At 40.5% G+C, this 22,081-nt stretch overlaps 1 protein-coding gene across 3 annotated transcripts; it reads right to left on the reverse strand.

The window, feature by feature from the left end:
* Nucleotides 1-2,462: 2,462 nt before the first annotated feature.
* LOC105091264 (zinc finger protein 665) lies at nt 2,463-21,321 on the reverse strand. Of its 3 annotated transcripts, none has more exons than XM_031457065.2 (6): nt 21,167-21,321; nt 20,043-20,163; nt 17,187-17,277; nt 15,364-15,490; nt 4,901-6,814; nt 2,463-2,912 (listed from the first exon to the last, which is right to left on the reverse strand). In XM_031457065.2, exons 3-6 carry the CDS (start codon nt 17,256-17,258, stop codon nt 2,848-2,850), a joined length of 2,178 nt encoding a protein of 725 aa, XP_031312925.2. In that variant the 5' UTR covers nt 17,259-17,277; nt 20,043-20,163; nt 21,167-21,321; the 3' UTR covers nt 2,463-2,847. The 3 variants fall into 3 exon arrangements, 2 of the variants coding, with proteins under 2 accessions (XP_031312925.2, XP_010981022.3); XR_010382433.1 differs by having other exon boundaries at nt 2,838-2,912; nt 4,692-6,814; XM_010982720.3 differs by lacking the exon at nt 2,463-2,912 and having other exon boundaries at nt 3,736-6,814.
* Between the last annotated feature and the right edge of the window lie 760 nt (nt 21,322-22,081).

Genomic DNA, 22,081 nt, shown 5'->3' on the forward strand with positions numbered 1-22,081 from the left:
GTTCTATAAATGTCCATTTGGTTAACTTCATTGATTGAAAGTATTTGTAGAATCTTCTAGGTACTGAGAGATTTTGTATTGTTCTACTATTATTGAGAGAAGGGCATGGAAATCTCTGACACTAAGTATGGATTTATTTCTCCTTGCAGTCCTGTCAGCTTTTTTCAAGGGTTTTTGAAGTTCTGCTTCTAGGTGCATGGTTCACAGTTGTCATGTCATTCTAATCAATTTATTCCTTTATGATTATGAGCCAGATTTCATTATCTCTGGTCTTCTTTGCTACTTAATGTGCTTTGATCTTAATATAGCCACACTATTTTGAACAGTGTTGATTTCCACTCCCCCGCCCCATGATTTTATTTTCTTCTTCAATTTTTGGAGTTCTTTCCTAGTAGGAAACATATTGTTGTCTGTCTTATAAAAATCCAACTGACAAGTTTTTGTGACAGACTGCCTGGAGAACAGTAACTGAAAGTAGATTTATCGGTCTTACCTGACAGGAAGTGCAGAGGGTGCAGTGTGGGGCGTGACGGGTCCTCTGCCCCTTCTCCTGCCATGAGCCTCCACTTAGTCTTCACATCCCTTACGGCAACATGGCTGCTGTGTGACTAGGAAGGTGAAAGTTGAGGGACCAAACCCTTTTCATTATCAGATTATGCCTTGTTTGCATGGAAACAATAATTCCAGATATTTTCCCCAAATATTAGTAGCTAGTTGTGTTAAATGGCCACCATAATTGATAAGGAATTGGAATTTTCACATTTCATATTCAAACTTCAGTAACAGAGGAAAGTAAAGGAAACGATGCTCAAGAAAACATTTTGCAGACCAAAGTAAAATACCTCTTATTAAAGATATTAAATGACGAGCTAGTCAAGGATAAATGTGGGAAGAGATGTATCAACAGATTGTCTTTTTTCTGAGAGTGTAATATTCCATGCAAGTCACAGCCAGTCTCTGAGGTGTCCCAAATGAGAGTTAAAGAATTATTAGAGGCCTTAGTGTTTTCTAAATTATAAATGTATTTCCTTTTGGCTTTCTGAACCTAAACAAATTAATTCTTCAAGTTTTAATATAGATATTCTGATTCTACTGCTAGTGTAGAAATAAAAGAATCCATTCTGAGATGTTATTCATTTGTGCCATCCTACCTGAGAGATATACAAAAGGCATGTAGATGGGAAATATCCTAATATCACCTCTAAATGTATTTTAATATGAGACTATTACCTAATGGAAATGTAACTGTTATAACTCAGTAATGTCCAGAATTGGGGAAGCTACATTAACTAGTTCCCATGAAGCAGTCAATAGGAATTCCTTGGGAATGGCAAACATACTCAATTGAGGGTGAACACTCAAGATGTTAAAGTTGTTTGTTCTGAAAGACATGAGATAATTCTTTCTTACATTGTATTTTCCAATTATCTTTTTCATTTTTATTCATTTTAATTTCCACATATAACTGCATGGTGGAGATTACACCAACAGTACGACTTTCCTCACCCTTTTCATGGCCTCACATTCACAGCCATGTGTTCTCCTAATTTCTCAGCTCCCTTGCAACAAGGCAAGGCCTTGAGACCAGTTTTGCCAAATAGGGTGTCACTGCCATCAGAATGACAAAATCCCTATTTCTTATAAATCACAATAGCACAACCAACTTCCACTGTTACCAGTATACCCAAGAGAAGTGAAAACACACATCCACAAGGACTTCTTGTAAGATGTTCACAGAAGCATTTTCCCTAATAGCCAAAATGTGGAAAGAACCCAAAGCTCCATCAAATGATAATCAAACTGTGGACCATTACTACTCAGCAACAAAAAGTTATGAGGCGCTGATAAAAGTTACAACATGGATGACCCCTGTAAACAGTAAACTAACTCAAAGAGGAGAAATAAGGCCACAGATTATATGACTTAATTTGTATGACATGCCCCCAAAGTGCCACATTCACGCAGAAAGTACCTTACTGTTTCCTTGTGCCTCGGGATGGAATAGGGAATAACTGCTAATGTGTGCAGGTTTTTTTTTTTTTAAGGGGGGGTTGATGAACAATGAAAATATTGTGCTCGGGCATTGTAAATATATAAATCCTACTGTACTGTGGACATAAAAATTGTGAATTTTATCATATGCAAGTTGTATCTCAATAAAACAAATATAGTCTATTTAATCTCCATATTGAATTCAGAAAACAGTTCTGATCCACTAGCCATGGCCTACAAGGTGCTGCAGATCTGAGTACCAGTTTCCATGGTATGAATGGAAGGAAGACAATATGAAAGGAATAAAGGCAAGAAAGGGAGGAACTGGAGAGTTACATCTTAAGGTAAAATTAACATGCTGAGTTTCCAGAATCCCCGTGATGCACCTGCACATTAGCAACACGCCTCTTGCTTCCACACTATGGGACTTTAGTTCATTATCTCGTATCGTTCCAGCTCTCACACTGAACTTAAGATGCAAGGAGTCTCTTTATTCATGCTTATAGAACACATGTTTTGCACCTCATTCCTCTATGTACACTTTCATGCCACACAAGTCTGAAAACAAACCCATCCTCTGGGTTTTGCACTGAAGCAATAAAAAAGGAAATGCAAATTAAATATACAGATTGGGCTAAACAAGATTTTTAAAAAGATGATAAATATGCTGAACAAAATAGAATGCTTCTACAGTTCAGAAATCATGAAATACCTAGTGCTTATTAAAACTTCAAATAGAGATCTTTACACCCTTTCAAAAATGGCTTTTAAAAATTATTGAATCATATTTACTGTCTCATAAACACTTACATTCATTAATTTTCAAAAAACAAGTATAAAAGTATCTTGCACAATTTACCTAAATGGAATTTCACAACCATCTTCAACAATCATATTCACAGTGGGATCTGTGTGTGCATCTGGAAAAGGAATGGAGTAAGTTTGGTATCATATGATGAAAATCGGGGTCTTTTCCCAAAACCAAGAACTTAGGAGTTTCAAGTGTAAACATTCAGTTTTATAAGGAAGAGTCTGACTGCATGCGTGAGGTCCGATCACAGACACCTTTAATACACTATAGACTCTCGCTCCTCTGCCCGCGTGCGCAGGGCAAGCTGGTAAGAAAGCCTGAGCGCGCCTCCCCTTGGCTGTAGTCGTGGGTTCGCACCACAAGCACGTACCATCACTCAGCCCCGTCTGGCACCCACCATGCGGCGAGCCCAGCACCATTCTCTGCTCTCTTTGGAACAACTGGGGAAGGCTGCCCTGCTCTCCCCAGGAAGCCTTCTTACGTGACAGACATTCTCCTAACACTTTAGTATATGCCAGCATTAGTCCTGACATCCAGAGTCTGAGTGGGGCTCTGCCCTGTTCCAGTGGAGTAAGCACGTGTTCAAACTGACCAAAAACAACTGTTAGAGGGTGAATATATGAGCTACCAAAAAAGTTCTCATCATCTGTTCATTCTAAAGAGGACACTCATGAACACCGATCCTTTCAAATTACCTCCCTGAGTGCTCCAAGCACAAAAGTAGGCTGTCATCTTTACCTTTACTTCTGAAATGCTGTTCAGATTTTCTTCTATTTTTCATATGCTTACTATATTTCTATTTTCATTTCACGGAAAGGTACAGTCCATGAGTCTAACTTTGCTTCCCCCCACAAAAGGCATGTAGAAATATAATCATATTGTGTGTGCCCATGAGTGGAGAGGCAGGTACTAGGGCAGGGAAAGAATCTGAATTTCCATTAGTATGGTATTTTTATTAGAGCCACAGAAATAATCTAGGATACATCATGGAGCGTGTAACTGAAATGCAAGTTACGAATATACATTTTCAAAATTGTAAGTTGTCTGAATCTAACGTGAAAACAGATTGTTACAGACGCCCTTCAATCTAAAGAGCCAAATAACGTATTATTAGGGTTCATCTCTTCTCTGCCACTCCCCATGCTCTCCAGTGTATGCCATGCTGTATCTTAAAATTGTGTCCTAGTTTTTCTAGGTCACCTGGATATGGATAAGCCCCACCTAATGAGGTAGGTCCTTTCACCTTACCAACCCCTTCCCTGAGACCGTCATGGTGATGAATGAAAAGCATGTAATGAAACTATTACATCAACCGGTTTCAAACTTCAGGCTGCATGTCATCAACAGTAATGTAGCCTTTTCAAGAAACCTCAAATAGTGGAATAAAAAAATTTACAACCTGAAGGTAATTAAACCTTCCCATCGAAGTCCTTGCTACATCAACAGATGTAGGCTCCCCAGTATAAATTTTCTTATGTGTAGTCCATTGAGACCAGTGGTTGGACAGTTAACCACCTTCATTACATTTGTCATGTTTCTGTCCAGTATGAATTCTGTGTGGTATATCCCGAGGTCACTGCTTAAAGGTCTTGACACCTTTATGTAAGTTTCTACCTATATGAATTCTTTCATGACCACAGAGGTATACACCTTTGATAAAGCTGATCAGTCATGACATTTGTACGGTTTCTCTCTAGTAAGAATTCTGTTATGTTCCACAAGGCTTAAACTTTGCAGAACCTTTGCCATACATTACAGTTGTGTGGTTCCTCTCAAAAGATGTATATTCTGATATCAAATGAGCATGAGGCCTGGTTAAAGACTGCCACATCTGTAAGTTTTATGTGATTTCTCTCCTTGATAGGGTCTCTAAGGCTTCAACACTTACCTAAGTTTTATCTCAGTCACTGTATTTGTAAGGCTTCTTCCTACTATGAATTCTCTGACGATCCCCAAAGCTTCAGCTTTTAATAAAAGCATTGCCACATATGTTAGGTTTATAATGCTTCTTTTCAGTATGTATTTTCTGATGTCTAGCAAGGTTTGCAAATTGGGTAAAAGCTCTGCCACACTCACGACATTTGTAAGGTTTCTCACCTGTGTGAATTATCCTATGTCGATTAAGATGTGAACGATCTGTAAAGGCTTTGCCACACTCATTACATTCATGAGACTTCTCTCCCGTGTGTGTTCTCTCATGATGCCAAAGCTGTGAATTCTGGATAAAAGCTTTATCACATTTATTACATTTGTAAGGTCTTTCTCCTGTATGAATTCTCTGATGTGCCATAAGGCTTGAATGTTGGATAAAAGCCTTGCCACACACATTACATTTGAAAAGTTTCTCTCCAGTATGAGTCCTCTCATGACCCCAAGGTTGTGAATGCTGGAGAAGGGCCTTGCAGCACACGTCACATTTGTAAGGTTTCTCTCCAGTATGGGTTCTCTCATGATCACAAAGCTGTGAATGGTGGATAAAAGCCTTGACACACACATTACATTTATTTGGGTTCTTTCCAGTATGCCTTCTCTGATGCCTACTAAGACTTGAAACTTGGGTGAAAGCTTTGCCACACTCATCACATTTGTAAGGTTTCTCTCCAGTATGGATTGTCTTATGTTGATTAAGATTTGAATGTTTTGTGAAGGCTTTGCCACACTCAATACATAGGTAAGGTTTCTCTCCAGTATGGATTCTCATATGTTGAGTAAGGATTGACCGCACGGGAAAGGCTTTGCCGCATTCATTACACTTGTAAGGTTTCTCACCAGTGTGAATTTTCTCATGAATCCAAAGGAGTGAACGCTGAATAAATGACCTACCACATTCACTACATTTGTAAGGTTTCTCCCCAGTATGCAGCCTCTGATGACTTGCAAGGATTGAATTTCGACTAAAGACCTTGCCACAGACATCACATTTATATGGTTTCTCTCCTGTATGGATTATCTGATGGTTCCTTAGGGCTGAATGCACACTAAATGCTTTGCCGCACTCATGACATTTGTAAGGTTTCTCTCCAGTATGGGTTATCTTATGCTGAGTAAGGTTTGAACGCTTCCTAAAGGCCTTTCCACACTCGATACATAGGTAAGGTTTCTCTCCACTGTGGATTCTCTTATGTTGAGTAAGGCTTGAGCGCTTCCTAAAGGCTTTGCCACATTCATTACATCTGTAAGATTTCTCTCCAAAATGCATTGTCTGATGACTTCCCAGGATTGATTTTCGACTAAAGACCTTGCCACAGACATCACATGTATATGCTTTCTCTCTTGTATGGATTATCTGATGTCGAGAGAGGTTTGAGCGCTGATTAAAGGTTTTGCCACACTCTTTACAGTTGTAAGGTTTCTCTCCGGTATGAATTCTCTGATGACAGGCAAGGTGTGAATTTCGACTAAACACCTTGCCACATACATCACAATTATATGGTTTCTCTCCTGTATGGATTAACTGATGTCTACTGAGGTTTGAGCCATAAGGAAAGGTTTTGCCACATTCATTACATTTGTAAGGTTTTTCCTTGTATGCTTTCTGGTCTCGTGTCAGTACTGAAGGGGGCATAAAGTTATCCCCATATATATTAGAAATGCTGGTGTGCACAATAGGAGAAGTTCTTTGAAGTGGTGAAGCTGAGGCACTACTGTTGATTGATTTCATAGCTTGATCACATTCAAAAATTTTCTCTTCACTTTGAAATATCTGTAGTTCATCGCGAAAGCTTAATGCAAGCTTACTTTCAATAGGTTTGTTTCCTGTATCCCTTCTACCATGTTGCTCTCTTCTGTCAGTGAGATTTTTGTTATGGGTTATTGGCATTCCTTTGTCGTTTCTTTCATCATCTCTCCACTGACACTCAAAGACATGCATGTTTTCCTGGATTTCCCTGAAGTAAAAATCTCTGATTTCATGGCTTTTATGTCTTCCCAACATCACTGTTTGGAATTCTTCTCCTGTATCACTGTTTGCCTTTGGTTTTAATTTCTTGATCACATGTATATGAGAGATAGCTGCAAAATATAAAGAACCATAGGTATCCTATTAATTACAGATCATAAATAAATATTTCATGTTGAAAATGTGCTATTACACCAAAGGTAACACTTAATCCTGGGCAGTCATAAAACTTCCCAACTGTGATCTTCAAATTTTTAGACACACTCAAGAAATAGGATTCTTTATTAAAGAAAGAATAATCACATGTAATTCTAATCTTAGGGTAGCCTAGTCAAACACCCTATGACAAAAACACTCATGTAAAAATGTATGTTAGCTCTCAAAGAAAGGGTATTTTCCACTATGACCTCAAAGCACATACCGTTCGGCAGTAAACACACTGCTATCTCATAACTGAAGAGAAAAAAGCGATTCTACCTATTTTCTGCATAATTATTGTACATAAATACTAAAGAACAGACAATGTATTGTCATGGCAAATAATCCAAAATAAAGCTATCTCATGAGTAATCCAAATAACTGGCAGGTTAGAATTGCAAAACCATTATAGCACTGAGAAAATAAATTTATAAAAAAATTTATCTTGTTACATGTTACAAATCCACCTGTACCCTTTGAGACTAGGCATTTTACAACATCAGTAAGTGGTGTGTGTCTGATACATCGCAAAATACACGCTGAAAGGTCATCTGTAAATCACAATACAAACTGACAAATAAAATATTCTAGTAAATCACGATAAAACCAGCATAAATAAGTAACCATATTATAGAAAATATACTCTGTGGAACTCTAAATATTCCCCCTCAAGAATAAAGGAAGGATTTATATTCTAGAAGGAGCACACAAAGTGAGAGCCTGGAAATATGTTGAAATCACTGACTTCTGCAATATCATGTCAAGAAAATACATAACATTATAAAGAAGAATTGGAGAAAGAAGTCAGAAGGCACAAGTATGATTTCATGACGGCAGCTACGCCACAGTCAATTAACACCGATATTCCACTCTATGGGTGACCAAAATACTGTCCTCAGAAGAAAGGAAGAACCGGCAAGTAGCACAATACTGTACCATTTTAAACCACTGCAATTATACTGACTATGGGGCAAAAACAGAAGAGCCTTAAAAATGGAGACAGTGCAATGTTGCAGGGAGAAAGCAGGTTTACATCTATTAGAGCACATGCTGAGAAATTTACTAAACTGAGCATCTCATGAGTTCCACTTCCAGGCATATATTCAACATACAGAGATACTCCAGGATACCTGCAAGAATGTTCCTAGCAGGACATGGAAGAAAGACCAGGAAAAGGCCATCAAGAGGACATGGATGAGTTTCTTCTATACACACACATGCAGATACATGTAACCTTATCAATAGTATAGCAAAATAAGGTGACCATGATTTCAAAATGATGATTTCCTGGTTAAGTGGCCAGAGAATTTGTTTGGAGAAACCAAGACAGCAGAAGGCATTTACTAAGGTCTGAGAATTTAAAGATGTGAACATGTTAGTTAAAAAATACAGTAATTTTACTAAATAAAACACTACTTAAATATTTTTAAAAAGAAATTTAACAATTTTGTTAAGTAAACTTTTCAGGATAAGAAACTCTTTGTTTGGTATTAAATATAACAGTGCCCCTTTTCCTGGGGTCTCTAATTACTTGAACTCATATAATGTATCTCTCAACCCAATTTTTGCCATATAAAAGACATGAGGAGTGATGTCAGCAAGAGGGTAGACCAGTGAACTCCAGGCAATGAGTCCCACATGGCGACACCAAATTAACAAGAATAGAAGACCACACACACACACACACACACACACACAAATCCTTTGGGGAAACTCTATAAACCAGTAATGAAGCTGCAGCACTCCAACAAATGCCCAACCCCAAAATACTCAACCGAAGTGTCAGAAAGTTCCTAATTTGTTTGCCTTTGACTCACTTGCTCCCCAGCACACTGCTGAGAGACTGAAAAGGAGAAAGCTTCCGAATTCCCACTCCTTCCTTAGGAGGACATGCAAATCACAATCACTATGAGGGTATCACCTCACACCTGTCAGAATGATGATCATCAAAAAGACAAGAGGCAACAAGCACTGGGGAGGGTGTGGAGAAAAGGGAACCCAGTGCAGTGCTGGTGGGAGTGTAAACTGGTGAGGCCACTACAGAAAAGAGTATGAATGTTCCCCAAAATACTACAAAACAAACAAACAAACCCAAAACTACCATACAGTATATATGGCAGTCCCATTTCTGGGTATGTAATAAAAGGAAATGAAATCACTATCTCAAAGAGATACCTGAAGGCCCATGTTGTTGCAGCATTATTTACAACAGCCAAGACACAGAAATACCTAAGTGCCCAAGAGTATATAAATAAATTTTAAAATGTTACCCACACAATGGAATATTATTTAGTGATAAAAAATAAGTAAATCCTGCTATCTCTACCAACATGGACAGACCTTCAGGGTATTATGCTAAGTGGAATAAGTCAGCAGAGAAATACAAATACAGCATGACCTCACTTATATCACGTATATGTGGAATCTTAAAACATAAACAAAGGCAAAACAATTAGAAAAAGAGAGTAGAATAGTGGTTGCAAGGGCTGAGGATTGGCAGTTTTAGTTATAAGGTAAGTTCAAGGAATCTAACATACAGCATGGTGACTATAGTTAACATTGTATTATATTATATTATATACTTGAATTTGTTAATAGGACAGTAGACATTAAATGTTCTTACCACACACACACACAAATGTAATTATGTGAACTAATGGATGTGTTAACCAAGCTGTGGTAATTATTTAGCAATATATATGGATATCAAATCATCACTCTGTACACTAAATTCACACCATGTTAATTCTATGTCAATAAAGGTGGAAAAAGAGAAAATATAAAGGAGTGCACAAAAGAGATCCCAGTTTGTCATGTAAATAAGAAGAATTAAAAAAAAAAAAAAAAGCAGAGAAGAGAAAGGAGGAAAAAGAAAAACTGGGGAAAAAAAGATCTCAGAAGAACAAAATACAGCCAAAGCTACAGAAGGAAAGGAATAAGAATAAGATTAAAGGTAAAGGAACTTGAGAATTAAAAAACTACAGACAATCACAAAACTAAAAGTTTTGTTCTTTGAAAACACACAAAATTTATAGAGTGAGATTAAGAAAAAATTGGAAGACTTAAACAGCTAAAATCAGAAATAAAAGGGGGAACACTACAAATGATTACAGCTGATTGTACAGAAATCAAAAGGACTATAAGAGCATACTATGAAAATTCCATGTGTAAATAAATACTGGATAACCAAGGAGAAATGGATAAATTTTTGGTAACACAACCTCCAAAGACTGAACAATGAAGGAATACAAAAACTGAGACTTATACCTAGTAAGGAGACTGAATGACTAATCAAAAACCATTCAATGGAGGAAAGCCAGATAGCTTCACTGCTGATTTCTACCCAACATTTAAAAACAATTAACACCAATCTTCCTCAAACACTTCCAAAAAACCCTGAAACTCCAAACTCATTCTATGAGGCTAGAATTACTGTACATACTAAAGCAGAAAAAGACACTACAAGAAAACCAGACCAGTACTTCTGATGAATACTGATTAAAAAATCACAAATAAAGTGACAGAAAACCAAACTCAACCACGACCAAGGGGGATTTATTTGGAATGCAGACAGTTCAACATATAAAGACTTCAAATCAATTCAGCGTATTAATAGAATGAAAGAGAAAAAAGCTACATGATCATCTCAATTGACACAGGAAAACCATTTGACAAAAGTTAAAAACACTCAATAAAGTGGAATACAAAACAACTACCTTGGCACAAGAAAGGGCATATATTAAATGCTCACAGCTAACATGTTCAATGTTGAAAGATTGAAAGCTTTTCCTCCAAGATCAGGAATGAGACAATGATACATGTTCTCACTATCTGTATAAAACATACTACTGAGAAAGAAATTATTAGAAGTCCTAGCTAGAATAGGCAGAAAAAGAAATGAAAGGTATCCAGATGGAAAAAGGAAAGAAAATTATGTTTTCAGCTGACATGATCTGAAAAGGAGAAAATCTTGAAGATTCCAAACAAAAAAAACCTGCTAGAACTAATGAATGAATTCAGAAAAGTTGCAAGATATAATATCAACATGTAAAAATCAATTGTGTTTTTATACATTAATGATGAACAATCTGAAAGAAAATTGAGAAAACAATTCTACTTGCAATAGCACCAAAGAATAAACACTTAGGTATAACCTTAGCAAAGAAGATCTGTATACTGTAAACAAAAAACATTTATGAAAAATATTAGAAAAGACACAAATAAATGCAAAGATATCCCAAGTTCATGGACTGGAAGACAATATTGTCAGGATGTCAATACTACCCAAAGCGATTAACATACTCAACTGAATACCTAGCAATATCCCAAGTGTTTCTTACAGAAATAGATAAATCATCCTAAGGTTCATACAAAATCTCAATCCCAAGTCCAGGAGGTCACCTGGGCTTCTGACCAATAGTCTACCGACCAGCGGTTCCAGCTATTTGTTAAGAATGTCTCATAGAACTCAGAGAAACATTTTATTTACTAGATTGCCAGTTTATCATAAAGGATATAACTCAAGAACAGCCAGATGGAAGAGACGCATGCGGCAAGGTATGGGGAAAGGGTTTGGAGTTTCCATGCCTTCCCCCAGTTCACCAATCTCCTGAAATCTGTGTTCTCCCACCTGAAAGCTCTCAGAATCCTCTCCTTTTGGATTTTTATGGAGGCTTTATCACACAGGTGCGAGTGATTAAATCAGTGGCCACTGGTGAGTAAACTCGACCTCCAACCCCTCTTCTCTCCAGGAAATCAGGGGTTAGACTGAAAGCTCCAACCTTCTAATCACACGGCTGGCTCCTACTGGCAACCAGCCCCCTATCTTTAGGGAATTTCCAAAAGTCACCTTATTATCATAAACTCAGTTGTGACTGAAAGGGTTTTGTTAGGAAGAACAAGACACCCATTTTAGCTTCATGGCTCTGAAGTAATTTCAGAGACTGAGGACAAGACACCAAATATTCTAACAGAAGATGCTCCCACTGCTCTTATCACTCAGGAAATTCCAAGGGTTTTGGGAGCTCTGTGCAGAAATGGGGAAGAGGGTGCTCCTCAGAACCAAACCATGCTGGCACCCAGATCTGACTTCCAGGCTCCAGAACTCTGAGAAATAAACTTCTGTTGTTACCAAGCCACCCAGTCTATGGAACTTTGTTACAGGAATATGGCAGAAACTGACTAAGAGAACTATGATCTAGCAATTTCATTTCCTGGTATTCGTAACAAAGAAACTGAAAGCAGGATCTGGAAGAGATCTGCATACCCATATTCACAGAAACATTATTTCCAGTAGCTAAGAGGTGGAAGCAACTCAAAAGTCCACTGATGGATGAATGCACAAAAAAGCAGGTTGGATATTCAGCCAAAAAAAAAAAAAAAAGACTCACATCCTATAATTTGCTACAACATGGATGAACCTTGAGGATGTTACGTTAAATTAAATAAGCCAGTCAAAAAAATACTGTATGAATCAATTTATGTGAGGTATCAAAAATAGTCCATTTCATGGAAATAGAAAGTGTTTGCTAGGGGCTGCTGAGAGGAGGGAGAAATCAAGTGAGTTTAAATACTGTCATCAACTGAATCTATACTCAAACAACCAGTAAAAGGTGGTATATCTTAACTCTTCTAAGCTCAAATGAAGTAAAATGTTATGAAAGTTATTTGACACAATAAAAAAAGAGTCAAGAGGTCAGGGGTGCTCCTACTGTTAACGCTATGTATTAGCAGATACACAGTTATGAATCAATGATAATGCAAACTTTCATCCAAAATGAATAAATTAGACTTCATAAATATCGTGAGATCGAAAGTAACCTTATGGAGAAAATAAGCGGGGAAGGACCTGTATTAACGGGCGTGTAAGCAGCAGCAGTTTCGGGCAGACACATTTTCTGGCCGTGGCGTGAGACCAATGGAGGGGATCCACGTGCAGAGACACAGAGAACAACGTCTACGACAGACAAGCCCGAGCACAATAGTCAGCCCCAGCAGGTGGGACAGCAGGGACCAGGTGCACTGTACATGCAGTTCACAGAAACAAAGATGGGGGACAAGACAGCCCTCCTGTGTTCACTCAAGGGTGCAATTTCCAGAACTTTAGATTCTGCAGGAAATAAGAGGTGTTAGAAACAACAGTGGAGAAGTTCATAAAGTGCCAGAAATGAGTTAAGCTTCCTGTAAAATACAATGATATATACAAGTATCAATTCAGCATATCGACATGGACAGGACAGATCTAGACAGGGAGCATAATTATTAGAATATAGTAGTCATGCCTCAAAATACTCAGTGAAATTTACACAAAACTCAACAAGTTGTATATGGAAAACTGAAAACATACAAAAGAAAAAGCAATGAATTTTATATAACAGATTATGGCAAGTCAACTTAATGGTATTTCTGGGGTTAAGAGTGACAATAAAAATACACATATTCTCAAGATAGTAAAAATTCCCAATATAAAAACGGTAATAAATTTAATTTGTTAAGTGTAATTTAATATTTGATACTAAGCTAGGGAAAAAGAAGTAGAAGGAATTAATACGCTTTCAAAATTTTCTGGACAAAGTGTAGGATTTAGGGAAACTACGGTTAAGCCACACCCTCAACTCAAAAGGCAATACCGTAAAATAAAGAAAACACCGACTCCCCCATTCCCCCTCCCACACACTGCAAATGTGAAACAAAGACTGAGAGTATCATCAAATATACGGACCTGATGATGAAATAAATAAAAGTCAAGTTCATTCATAACGCACAGAAGTGTACAGGATGAAAGCGGCGAGGGCTTACACACAACAAATTACGGTACTTCGTGGACGACATCAAGCAACTTCCTGAATTCCCTCACTAAGAGGCTTCAAGATAATATTTGTTGAGGTAGAGTGAACAATGGCACACACAGGGGATAACAAATGTGGTACAGACAACAGTTTAACTACTCAATAGCCTCAGAGATAGGAGGATGTGAACTTGAAAAATGCTGTCCTTACCAGAAATTCGTGTATTATTTATCATGGCGCAAAGGGGATGATCATTAACATATGTGGACAGCACTGCCATGGTGCCCTTGAGAGATGCTTTTGTGACATTCCTCCAAACTATGAAGATTACTGAAAACACCTATCAGTCAGGCTCTCCTGACGCCTTCTATCCCAGTATCCTGGGACACGCTGACCACTCTACGTGGCTTCAAGTGGTGCTTCCGAATATAGCGGGATAACACTGCAACACATGAGTAAAAGTATTCTCCATCAAGAATTTTGTTACCAAGTAAACCCGCTCCATAGGAGTCCACCAGAAATCATTCATTACCTAAAGGTGGATTATCACAGCAAAAAAAAAAAAAAAAGGATAACATTCAGACCCGAGGAATGTGTTTTTCCATCTCCTGATTAAGTCTTCCAAGTTCAGCAAATGGGGATGGAACCGGGATCAGTCCAGGGGTTAAGACTGTGGAGGTGCCAACTCTGATCAATATGGACTAAGAACTGAGCATCTAATGAAGAATCAAGAACAGAGAGAGAGACCAAAGGGAAAAGAGACCCTTTGAAATAGTCCATCCCATGCTCCTCAAAGTCAAGGAACCAAAGAGTTCCCAGGGGCCGGATGATGTTATGACGATCATGGTAAATACTTTGCCTTTGTCTGTGTTGGAGCTGCAGCACCACTGGAGGGTGAAAAAATAAATTCTACACGTTGAGGACAGAGTGATAAACGGGAGAAGAAAAATTTTCTCTAGGAGTTCACAAGAAATAAACTGTTTTCCCATAGAAGTCTCCCACTTGAGGAAAGTTCCCAAACACTATTCATGATGCAGTTTCCTCTCTTTCTGAGTCTGACCTGTGTTGGCACCTTTGATACATTCTCACCCATTTGGCTGGGTTTTTTTTGGTATTTTCATTGCATTCTCCAGAGTCCAGAGCTCTTTCCCTGGCTCCAAAACAGAGTTAATAGTCACAACAGAAACAGAAATTAGTACTTATAAAAAAGAAAATAAAAAAGAACATGGTGTACTGTGGCATTTCCAGAATCCCAGCTCCTTGTTCAGCTGAGAAGCGAGGACATCACAGATGGGTCTGAAAAACATTTCACAAATTCACCTACTGCCTCATTCCTTCTGAATGCATAGGGGACAGTATAATATACAGATATCTAGCTTTCTTCTAAAAACAAGTGAACAAAAGCACAGGGGTAGAAAACAGGGAATTCAATATTTTTAAAGTTTGCCATTTGTAATACTTTAGCTCTGGAACAACTCTTAGTATATCATGAAATGGGCAGACGCCCTGAAGAAAAGCAAGTTTAAACTCCTGATGTTGAATCAAGAAGCTTTTCATGTCTGAGTCAACGGAGCTTTGAGCACAGTCAAGCAAAACGGGGGCTCCCAAGAGGCACGCAGGGAAAATGCAAAGACACCCAAGGGCAGATTCCAACTTCTAAAGGGGAGTTCTCTCACCCAGGGACAGCAGGTTCCTGCAGGTCTCCAACATCACGTCCCTGTACAAGGCCCTCTGAGCAGGGTCCAGGCACTCCCACTCCTCCTGGGAGAACTTGATGGCCACATCCTTGAAGGTCAACCCTTCCTGAAATGAAAAATACATCTCACCAAGGGACCATGAGGAGAGCTCTTATCGTCACACAAAATGAGGAGAGGCTCGTTGGGTTGAAGAGTGTGTTCTGACAGATCCAAGTAAAGGTATTCTGAGCAAGTTACGTGCCTGAAATGTTAATTTCTTTGCTTCTGTAAGAGATTACGACATCCTCCAAGTAAGTGTGGATCGCTGATTTTTGTGGACAATACATGAAATATACAAGTAAGAACGCAACACAGACTGTACACAGGAGTGTCAGATGTTCTGTTCCACACATTGAGTGATACTCAGAATGCAGATGAGCTAGCGCATGAGTGGTGTCTTCAGAGATGACTAAGTCCACAGTGGCTTTAAAGAAAGATCAGGATCCTAAAATTGTAATGAGGATAACAAGAGCAATGACGAAGCGCGTCTGAACACTTCCTGTGCGCTAAGCATCACTCTTACTATGTTACATATATTAACTCAACATTGTACGTAATTAACTTAATTATTATTGAGGTTGGGCCCCAAACATAACAGCTCATCAGAGAAAGATCTGTTCCCACCTTACTAAGGAGAAAACTGGGTCACAGACACTCGTAAGAAACTCGCCTCAGATCAGATAGCTAAGAAATGACATAGTAAGCACCTGAATGCAGGTGGTCAGCCTTCAGAATCGAAACTAAAGAATCAAAAAGTTAAGTAGAGCATTAAAAGTACACTGACAGAGGGTTCCCCGAGAAAAGCTGAAACAAGTCCTAGGTTAACAACATGCAAATGCATGAAAAATGATTATCTATGCCTACGTACACATCTACACATGTTACCACTCATACTACTACTTAAATTATTCGTGTGATGGATATAATTTCAATTGCTAAAAAATAGAAAACTTATTTATAAAATGATGTCTTTTATAAAAAACATGGACTTGCACATCCATGCACTCAGGCACATACATGCATTTTTTATTTTTAGACACACACGTGTAAACACACAATTCACTAGAGTAGCTGTCTCTCAACATGTTTTCAGTGATTTTTAAAATTATCATTTTTATTCAGATGCATTTCAGCATCTGTGGGACAATGAAAATGTACTAAGTGTACTTAATTTAGTTTGTCAACATTATTCTATCATAGGCTAGCAAAAACCTGGTACAAACACGAACAAATGTATAATACTTCAACCTCTATAAGATACATATATTTAAAAATATAAATACAATTTTATCCACTTAAATTTAGATATGTAGTTAATAACAAAAGCTAAAGAGAATTTGTTTATTTCACTAGCAAAATATTGATTCAATATATACAAGATCTTGTGATAGACACAGCAAAAAAAAAATGTAACAATGAATATATGTATGTTCATGTATAACTGAAAAATTGTGCTCTACACTGGAATTTGACACAACATTGTAAAATGACTGTAACAATAAAAAAAGTTAAAAAAAGTAAAAAAAACAAAGTAAAAGTAAAAAATAACAAAGGTTATTAGTGGTATATATTAATATAACAGATTAAGAAAAAAATCATGAAAATAGAGGTGAAAAATTCTTGGATAATTAAAAATTCTGACAAAAAGAATATTGAAAGAAAAAACTTACTGAGCAAAAACATACTTCATAGAAGACTGGCAAATTCAAAGAAGGGCATTTCAGGAAGGACTGATGGAACAAGCAACTAAAAATACGAGTTACCTGAGAAAGAGCCATTCCTGACTTCTCTCCTGTCCTCTTCCTCCTCTCCTGGGCTTCCTCCTCGGGGAACATGAGTCTTCAGAAGTCAATCCTGAAAGGTGGAAGATGCTGCTTAATGCTGAGAACCAACACAGCCCTCCCTGTGCCACAACCACACACACAGGGGAGACCTCAGCACGTGGAACAGGAGGGACTCTGCTGCCCACTGTCACAGGAGGGACTCGCGACAGGAAGCTCCACACACAGAACAACAAGGGAGTTTCCCCACACTGTCCTCACATCACCCTCCCCTCCTGGTGAGCCCCTCACCCACAATGCAGCAGTGGGCGCCTCAGCTGGAGCCGACAGCCCCCTTCAGGTCACAGACCAGGCCCTGATCCATCCCCACGCAGAGCGGAGCCCCCCTCCCCCTCAGCCCAGATCCCAGCCCTCAGGATGGGAGGACTCAGAGTCAGGATGCTCAGTGAGGGACCCAGACTGGAATCACTGGGGCCCCTTAAATATTATTGCGTTTGGACCCCACACAGACTGAATGGGAATTTCTGGTCTGAGGGTACAAAACATCCATATGAAAAATGCCTCATCGATCTAATGTGAAACTCAAGAGGAGGTGAGCCCAGCACACCTGGCACGTTCTTCTTTCCCAGCTTTACTGAGGTATAACTGAATATAGGTATAAACGAATAAAAATGGTGTACATATAACATGTACAATGTGACTATCTGACAGACTTATCAGCTGTGAAACAATGGTCACAATCAAGCAATTTCCACTTCCACTGACTCACAGTTACCATTTTGTGTCTGGGTGGTGTTACTCTCTCTGCAAATTACAAGGATGCAGAAACACAGTGTGAATAAGCAGTCGGCAAGCTGTACATTAGACGCCCAGACTTTCTAATTTTACAACTGAAAGGTTAAGCCCTTCGGCCAACATGTCCCCATTCTCATCAACTCCCAGACCTCGGTACCCACCATTCTACCCTCTGGTTCTATGAGTTTAACTTTCTTAGTTTCCACATGTAAGTGAGATTATACTGCATGTCTTTCTCTGCCTGGCTTAGTCTACTTAGCATAATGCTCTCCACGTTCACCCACGGTGTCGTAAACGGCAGGACCCTTCATTTCTAAGGCTGAATAATAGTTCGTAGTGTATATACCACATTTATCTGTCACCAAACTGTCCTGTTTTTCAGCTGCTATGAATAATGCAGTGTCGCACATGGGAGTACGAGTATCTCCTTCCAAGTAATGATTCTGTTTCCTTTGGGCAAACAGGAAGAATGGGATGGCTAGACTGTCTCCCTGCCTTATTGTTAATTTTTGAAGAAACCTCCACATTGAGGCCCTAGAACAGTAAGTGGAAGCTAGAAGACTTGAGGGAGGAAACACAAGCGAGGCACAGAGAGAGAACACTTTTCTTCCTCGAGTTACCTAATTGGGAAAGTTCCATCACCGCTATACCACAGAAGACAACAGAGATGTGTGTGTGGAGGGTGAGTGTGTTGGGTAGAAACGCAAGCTCCTTTCTATAACGTGACCCCCTTAGCTTACTGCTTTCTATTCATTAACTGCTGGGCATGGGCCACCTGGTGAGTGTGAACAGGGCTTTTCCTCTATTTGCTGAATTTCCCTGCAATTACTAGGACTCTAACTCCCTAAACAATGCTCCCAACCCTGTCTCCAAATTCCCTTCCCAGGATAGTGTCTCTCCTCATTACTTCCACATCTAGTTTAAAACATCTTGCTCATCTGCTCCCCAGCTGCCTTGTGACTGAAGAGAGTGTGTGTGCACGCGCACGCGTGTGTGTGCATGTGAGTGTGCATGTGCTGTTTTGGGACAGATGTGGAGGGAACGGTAGAGAAACCAGTGCTGGCCCGGCAGGAAGAAAGCAGCAGCTGCATTTTTGTGCTTCAATTCACTAGGGTGTTGATGGCCCCCTGATTTCTGGGACAATTTTTCCCCAAGTTGTGGGGCCTTACGGCTCCTCTCATGTTGCGCCCGGAGACTCATCCCTAGCAGGTCCTTCCTGTTAAACCTGTCTGCCATCTGCAGCTTAAGACTCAATGTTTCCCTTCTGGATTCAAACAAAGTCTCATGGGGCCCAACACACTCCCCAAACACCCCATAATGATCCCTCATCCTGCTATGAAGCCCCACAAAACATTCCCAGCCTTAATAACTCATGCATTTAGATGGACTAGCGCACACAAAGACATGCAGGACTCACTAGATCCAAGACACCATATTGTCACTCAGGGACCTCAGCCCAAACATCTCCAAAAACTACTAATAAGACAGATGTCTCCAAAGAGCCCCAGTGAGACCCCCATATCTTCAAAGAAAACACTCCAAATTCTCTTTTGTACCTTCCAAAATGCTACTGTAACTTCCTTCACTTGGAATTCAAAATATCTCAGACACCAAAGGATACCCACAAAATGATCTCTGGTATTTTCCCTACAGTTACTCTGTGGGATGTGTGATGATCCTTGTCATCCCAAAAGATCCCACAGAAGTCACTGAATGGAATGGATTCTGTTGGACAACATCTGGGCGCCCTTTAGGACCCAGAAACCCACTCTCCTGCGCAGAGAGCTCCCTGTGGGCTCCTTGGTTCTAACAGCATCGCAGGACACATTTCCCTTGGCCAAATCCACTGTCTTCATTCCCCTGCGGTGTGGTCATGACTCACTCAATTAAACCCATGCGTGCAAACCTCAGTCTAAGCATCTGTGTTCCAGGGAACCTAAGCTAAGACACTATGGTACCCCACACCATTCCATGCAGCCCACAACCACACTTTGGACAGGTGCACACACCACCCACTGGGCTCATGTGGAGGTCCACACTTACTTCCAAATCCCTCCTGCAGACTCCTACAGGCTCCCCTCCACTTCCTCTATTTTTCCTCCTCTCTTCCACACATGAAGGAGCAAACAGGGCTGAAAGGCACAGGGATCTCTGGGCACAGGCACTGCAAAAGGAATGCACGCAAGCTTCAAATGGAAGGATACTGGGGCATTCAGTAGGCAGATCAAGAAGCTGGCCCTCCTGGGAAAACACTGAAAGAGGTCAGCTTAGAAATAAGCTCTAAGTAAACTTCTTCATGAACAGGTGGACTCTGTTGAAAGGTTTCAGGTTAATCCTGCCCATCCTTCATCATTTGCAGAGAACAGTCAAGAGGGACTTGAGGGGAAAATCTACTTAGTAGCTCACAGCTCACCATTTTAATAGGTCACCTAAAAGGGAAGAAAACAGATTATTAGACTGACTGACTAAACTAGTTTTCAACTGTTAGATCACTGACATCCTTACCAAGTACCGAATAGGCCCTCACCCATCTTCTACGTTGTCATTTGTTCTTATTCTTTTTTTCCTCCTCAGTTTTTCCATTTCTCTGTCAGCCGCTCTCTGTCTCTGCTTTTCCTGATCCCCCTCGCCCACATATTTACAGGGATGGCGACTAAGTAAGTTGTTCTCTCTCCCGGAAGAACACATTTTCCAGACGTTTGGAATGTGGGACGTAACAATACCGGGGGGGGGGGGTCACACGGCTGGCCCATGGCACCTCCCCCCACGCGGGGTGGGGAAGGGCTGACTACAAAGGGGGAGGCGCACGGAGCAGAAGGACCGGCCTGAGGAGGACGCGGGGACAGAGGGGCTGGGAGGGAGGGGAACCCAAGAGAGGGAGGGGCTCCCCAGAATCCCGGGACCCGGGAGAAGACGCGGCCTCACGGGAGAGGGGCGGCCGGCGCTGCCCTCCAGGGGCCGAGAGGGCGAGGCTGGGGGCGTGAGTCCACCTCGCGGAAGAGGACGTTACACGGAAGGGGGCGGAGGAAGTACAGGGTTCTGAGCAGGAAAATATCAGGAAAGGCAGTGTCAAAAGGCAGAAAAACCAAGGGCAGGAACCAGCCTCAGAGCGGTTTCAACCCCAAAGGAAAAGATCCCCGACCTGGAGCGGCGCCGTCCGGACTTACGTTGCCAGAGGGCCGGGTGCTGGGATTTTAGGTCCGCAGTGATTCCCACACCCTGAGGACGGAGGAAGGGGGACCGCGCAGCACAGATTTACATCAGAAAGGAGGAACTTGCGCTCTGCTGTGTGACCTTCTCTCTGCGCTCTCCGTTTCCGGGTCCTTTGGAAACTGCGCACGCGCAGTGTTAGAGGCGGGACTTCCGGGGGCGGGGCCGAAGGGAACGCAGGGAGTGGGGCGGGGGCGAGGAGGGAGCGCAGGGAGCGCGAGGAGCACCGATGGTCGGGGCATGGGGCGGGACCTGCGCGTCCCTCCGCCCTGCTGCGAGGGCGTAGCTTCGGATTTAGAAATGCTAGCGTGTCTTTCACGCCTTGTGATGCAGCGGTTGCTACCTCCTTAGATTAAGTTACTGTCTTTAACTGTAACTCTAAAGCTTGCAGTTGTGTGGAACACTTATAATGAAACTACATGTTTTTCTCTTAAGTTGAAAACAGTTTAGTCAAAAGCTGTTTGTGCCAGTGGGTTGCTAGTGAGGCTGAAGCGATTCAGAGGTCTACGAACTGGGATCTCCGTTATAAAATATAAATATATTTAAAAGTATATTCTCTTTTATATGAACGATGTGGTTGGATCCAGGCACATTTCCTGCAGTTAGACTTAATTTAAGCAGTTTTAGTAAACAAGAACTGGAGTTGTCTTTGTAGCGATGCAAACTAGAATGTGAAATAAAAAACTCTCCCTGCGGAAAATGGGCAGTTTCATACTGAGACGCCACAAAACATCTCCATTCCCCATTCACTACAGGAGGCCAGCTTAACAGTGTGCTCAGTTCCAGAGACTCGGGGACAAGACCTGAGGTCTCAGACTGGAGGATTAAACAGTTACGGTAATTTAGGTCACTAACCATAACTTTAAACCTAG

This window comes from Camelus dromedarius, chromosome 9 (assembly GCF_036321535.1).
Source record: "Camelus dromedarius isolate mCamDro1 chromosome 9, mCamDro1.pat, whole genome shotgun sequence".
Lineage (NCBI taxonomy): Eukaryota > Metazoa > Chordata > Mammalia > Artiodactyla > Camelidae > Camelus > Camelus dromedarius.

Coding starts and splice junctions, on each gene's coding strand:
- LOC105091264 (XM_010982720.3), bottom strand. CDS start 17,258: ATGTTCCCCGAGGAGGAAGCCCAGGAGAGGAGGAAGAGGACAGGAGAG. Junction 15,491..17,186: donor CAGGAATGGCTCTTTCTCAG/GTAACTCGTATT, acceptor TTTTCATTTCAG/GAAGGGTTGACCTTCAAGGA. Junction 6,815..15,363: donor CAGGAACCTGCTGTCCCTGG/GTGAGAGAACTC, acceptor TATATTTTGCAG/CTATCTCTCATATACATGTG.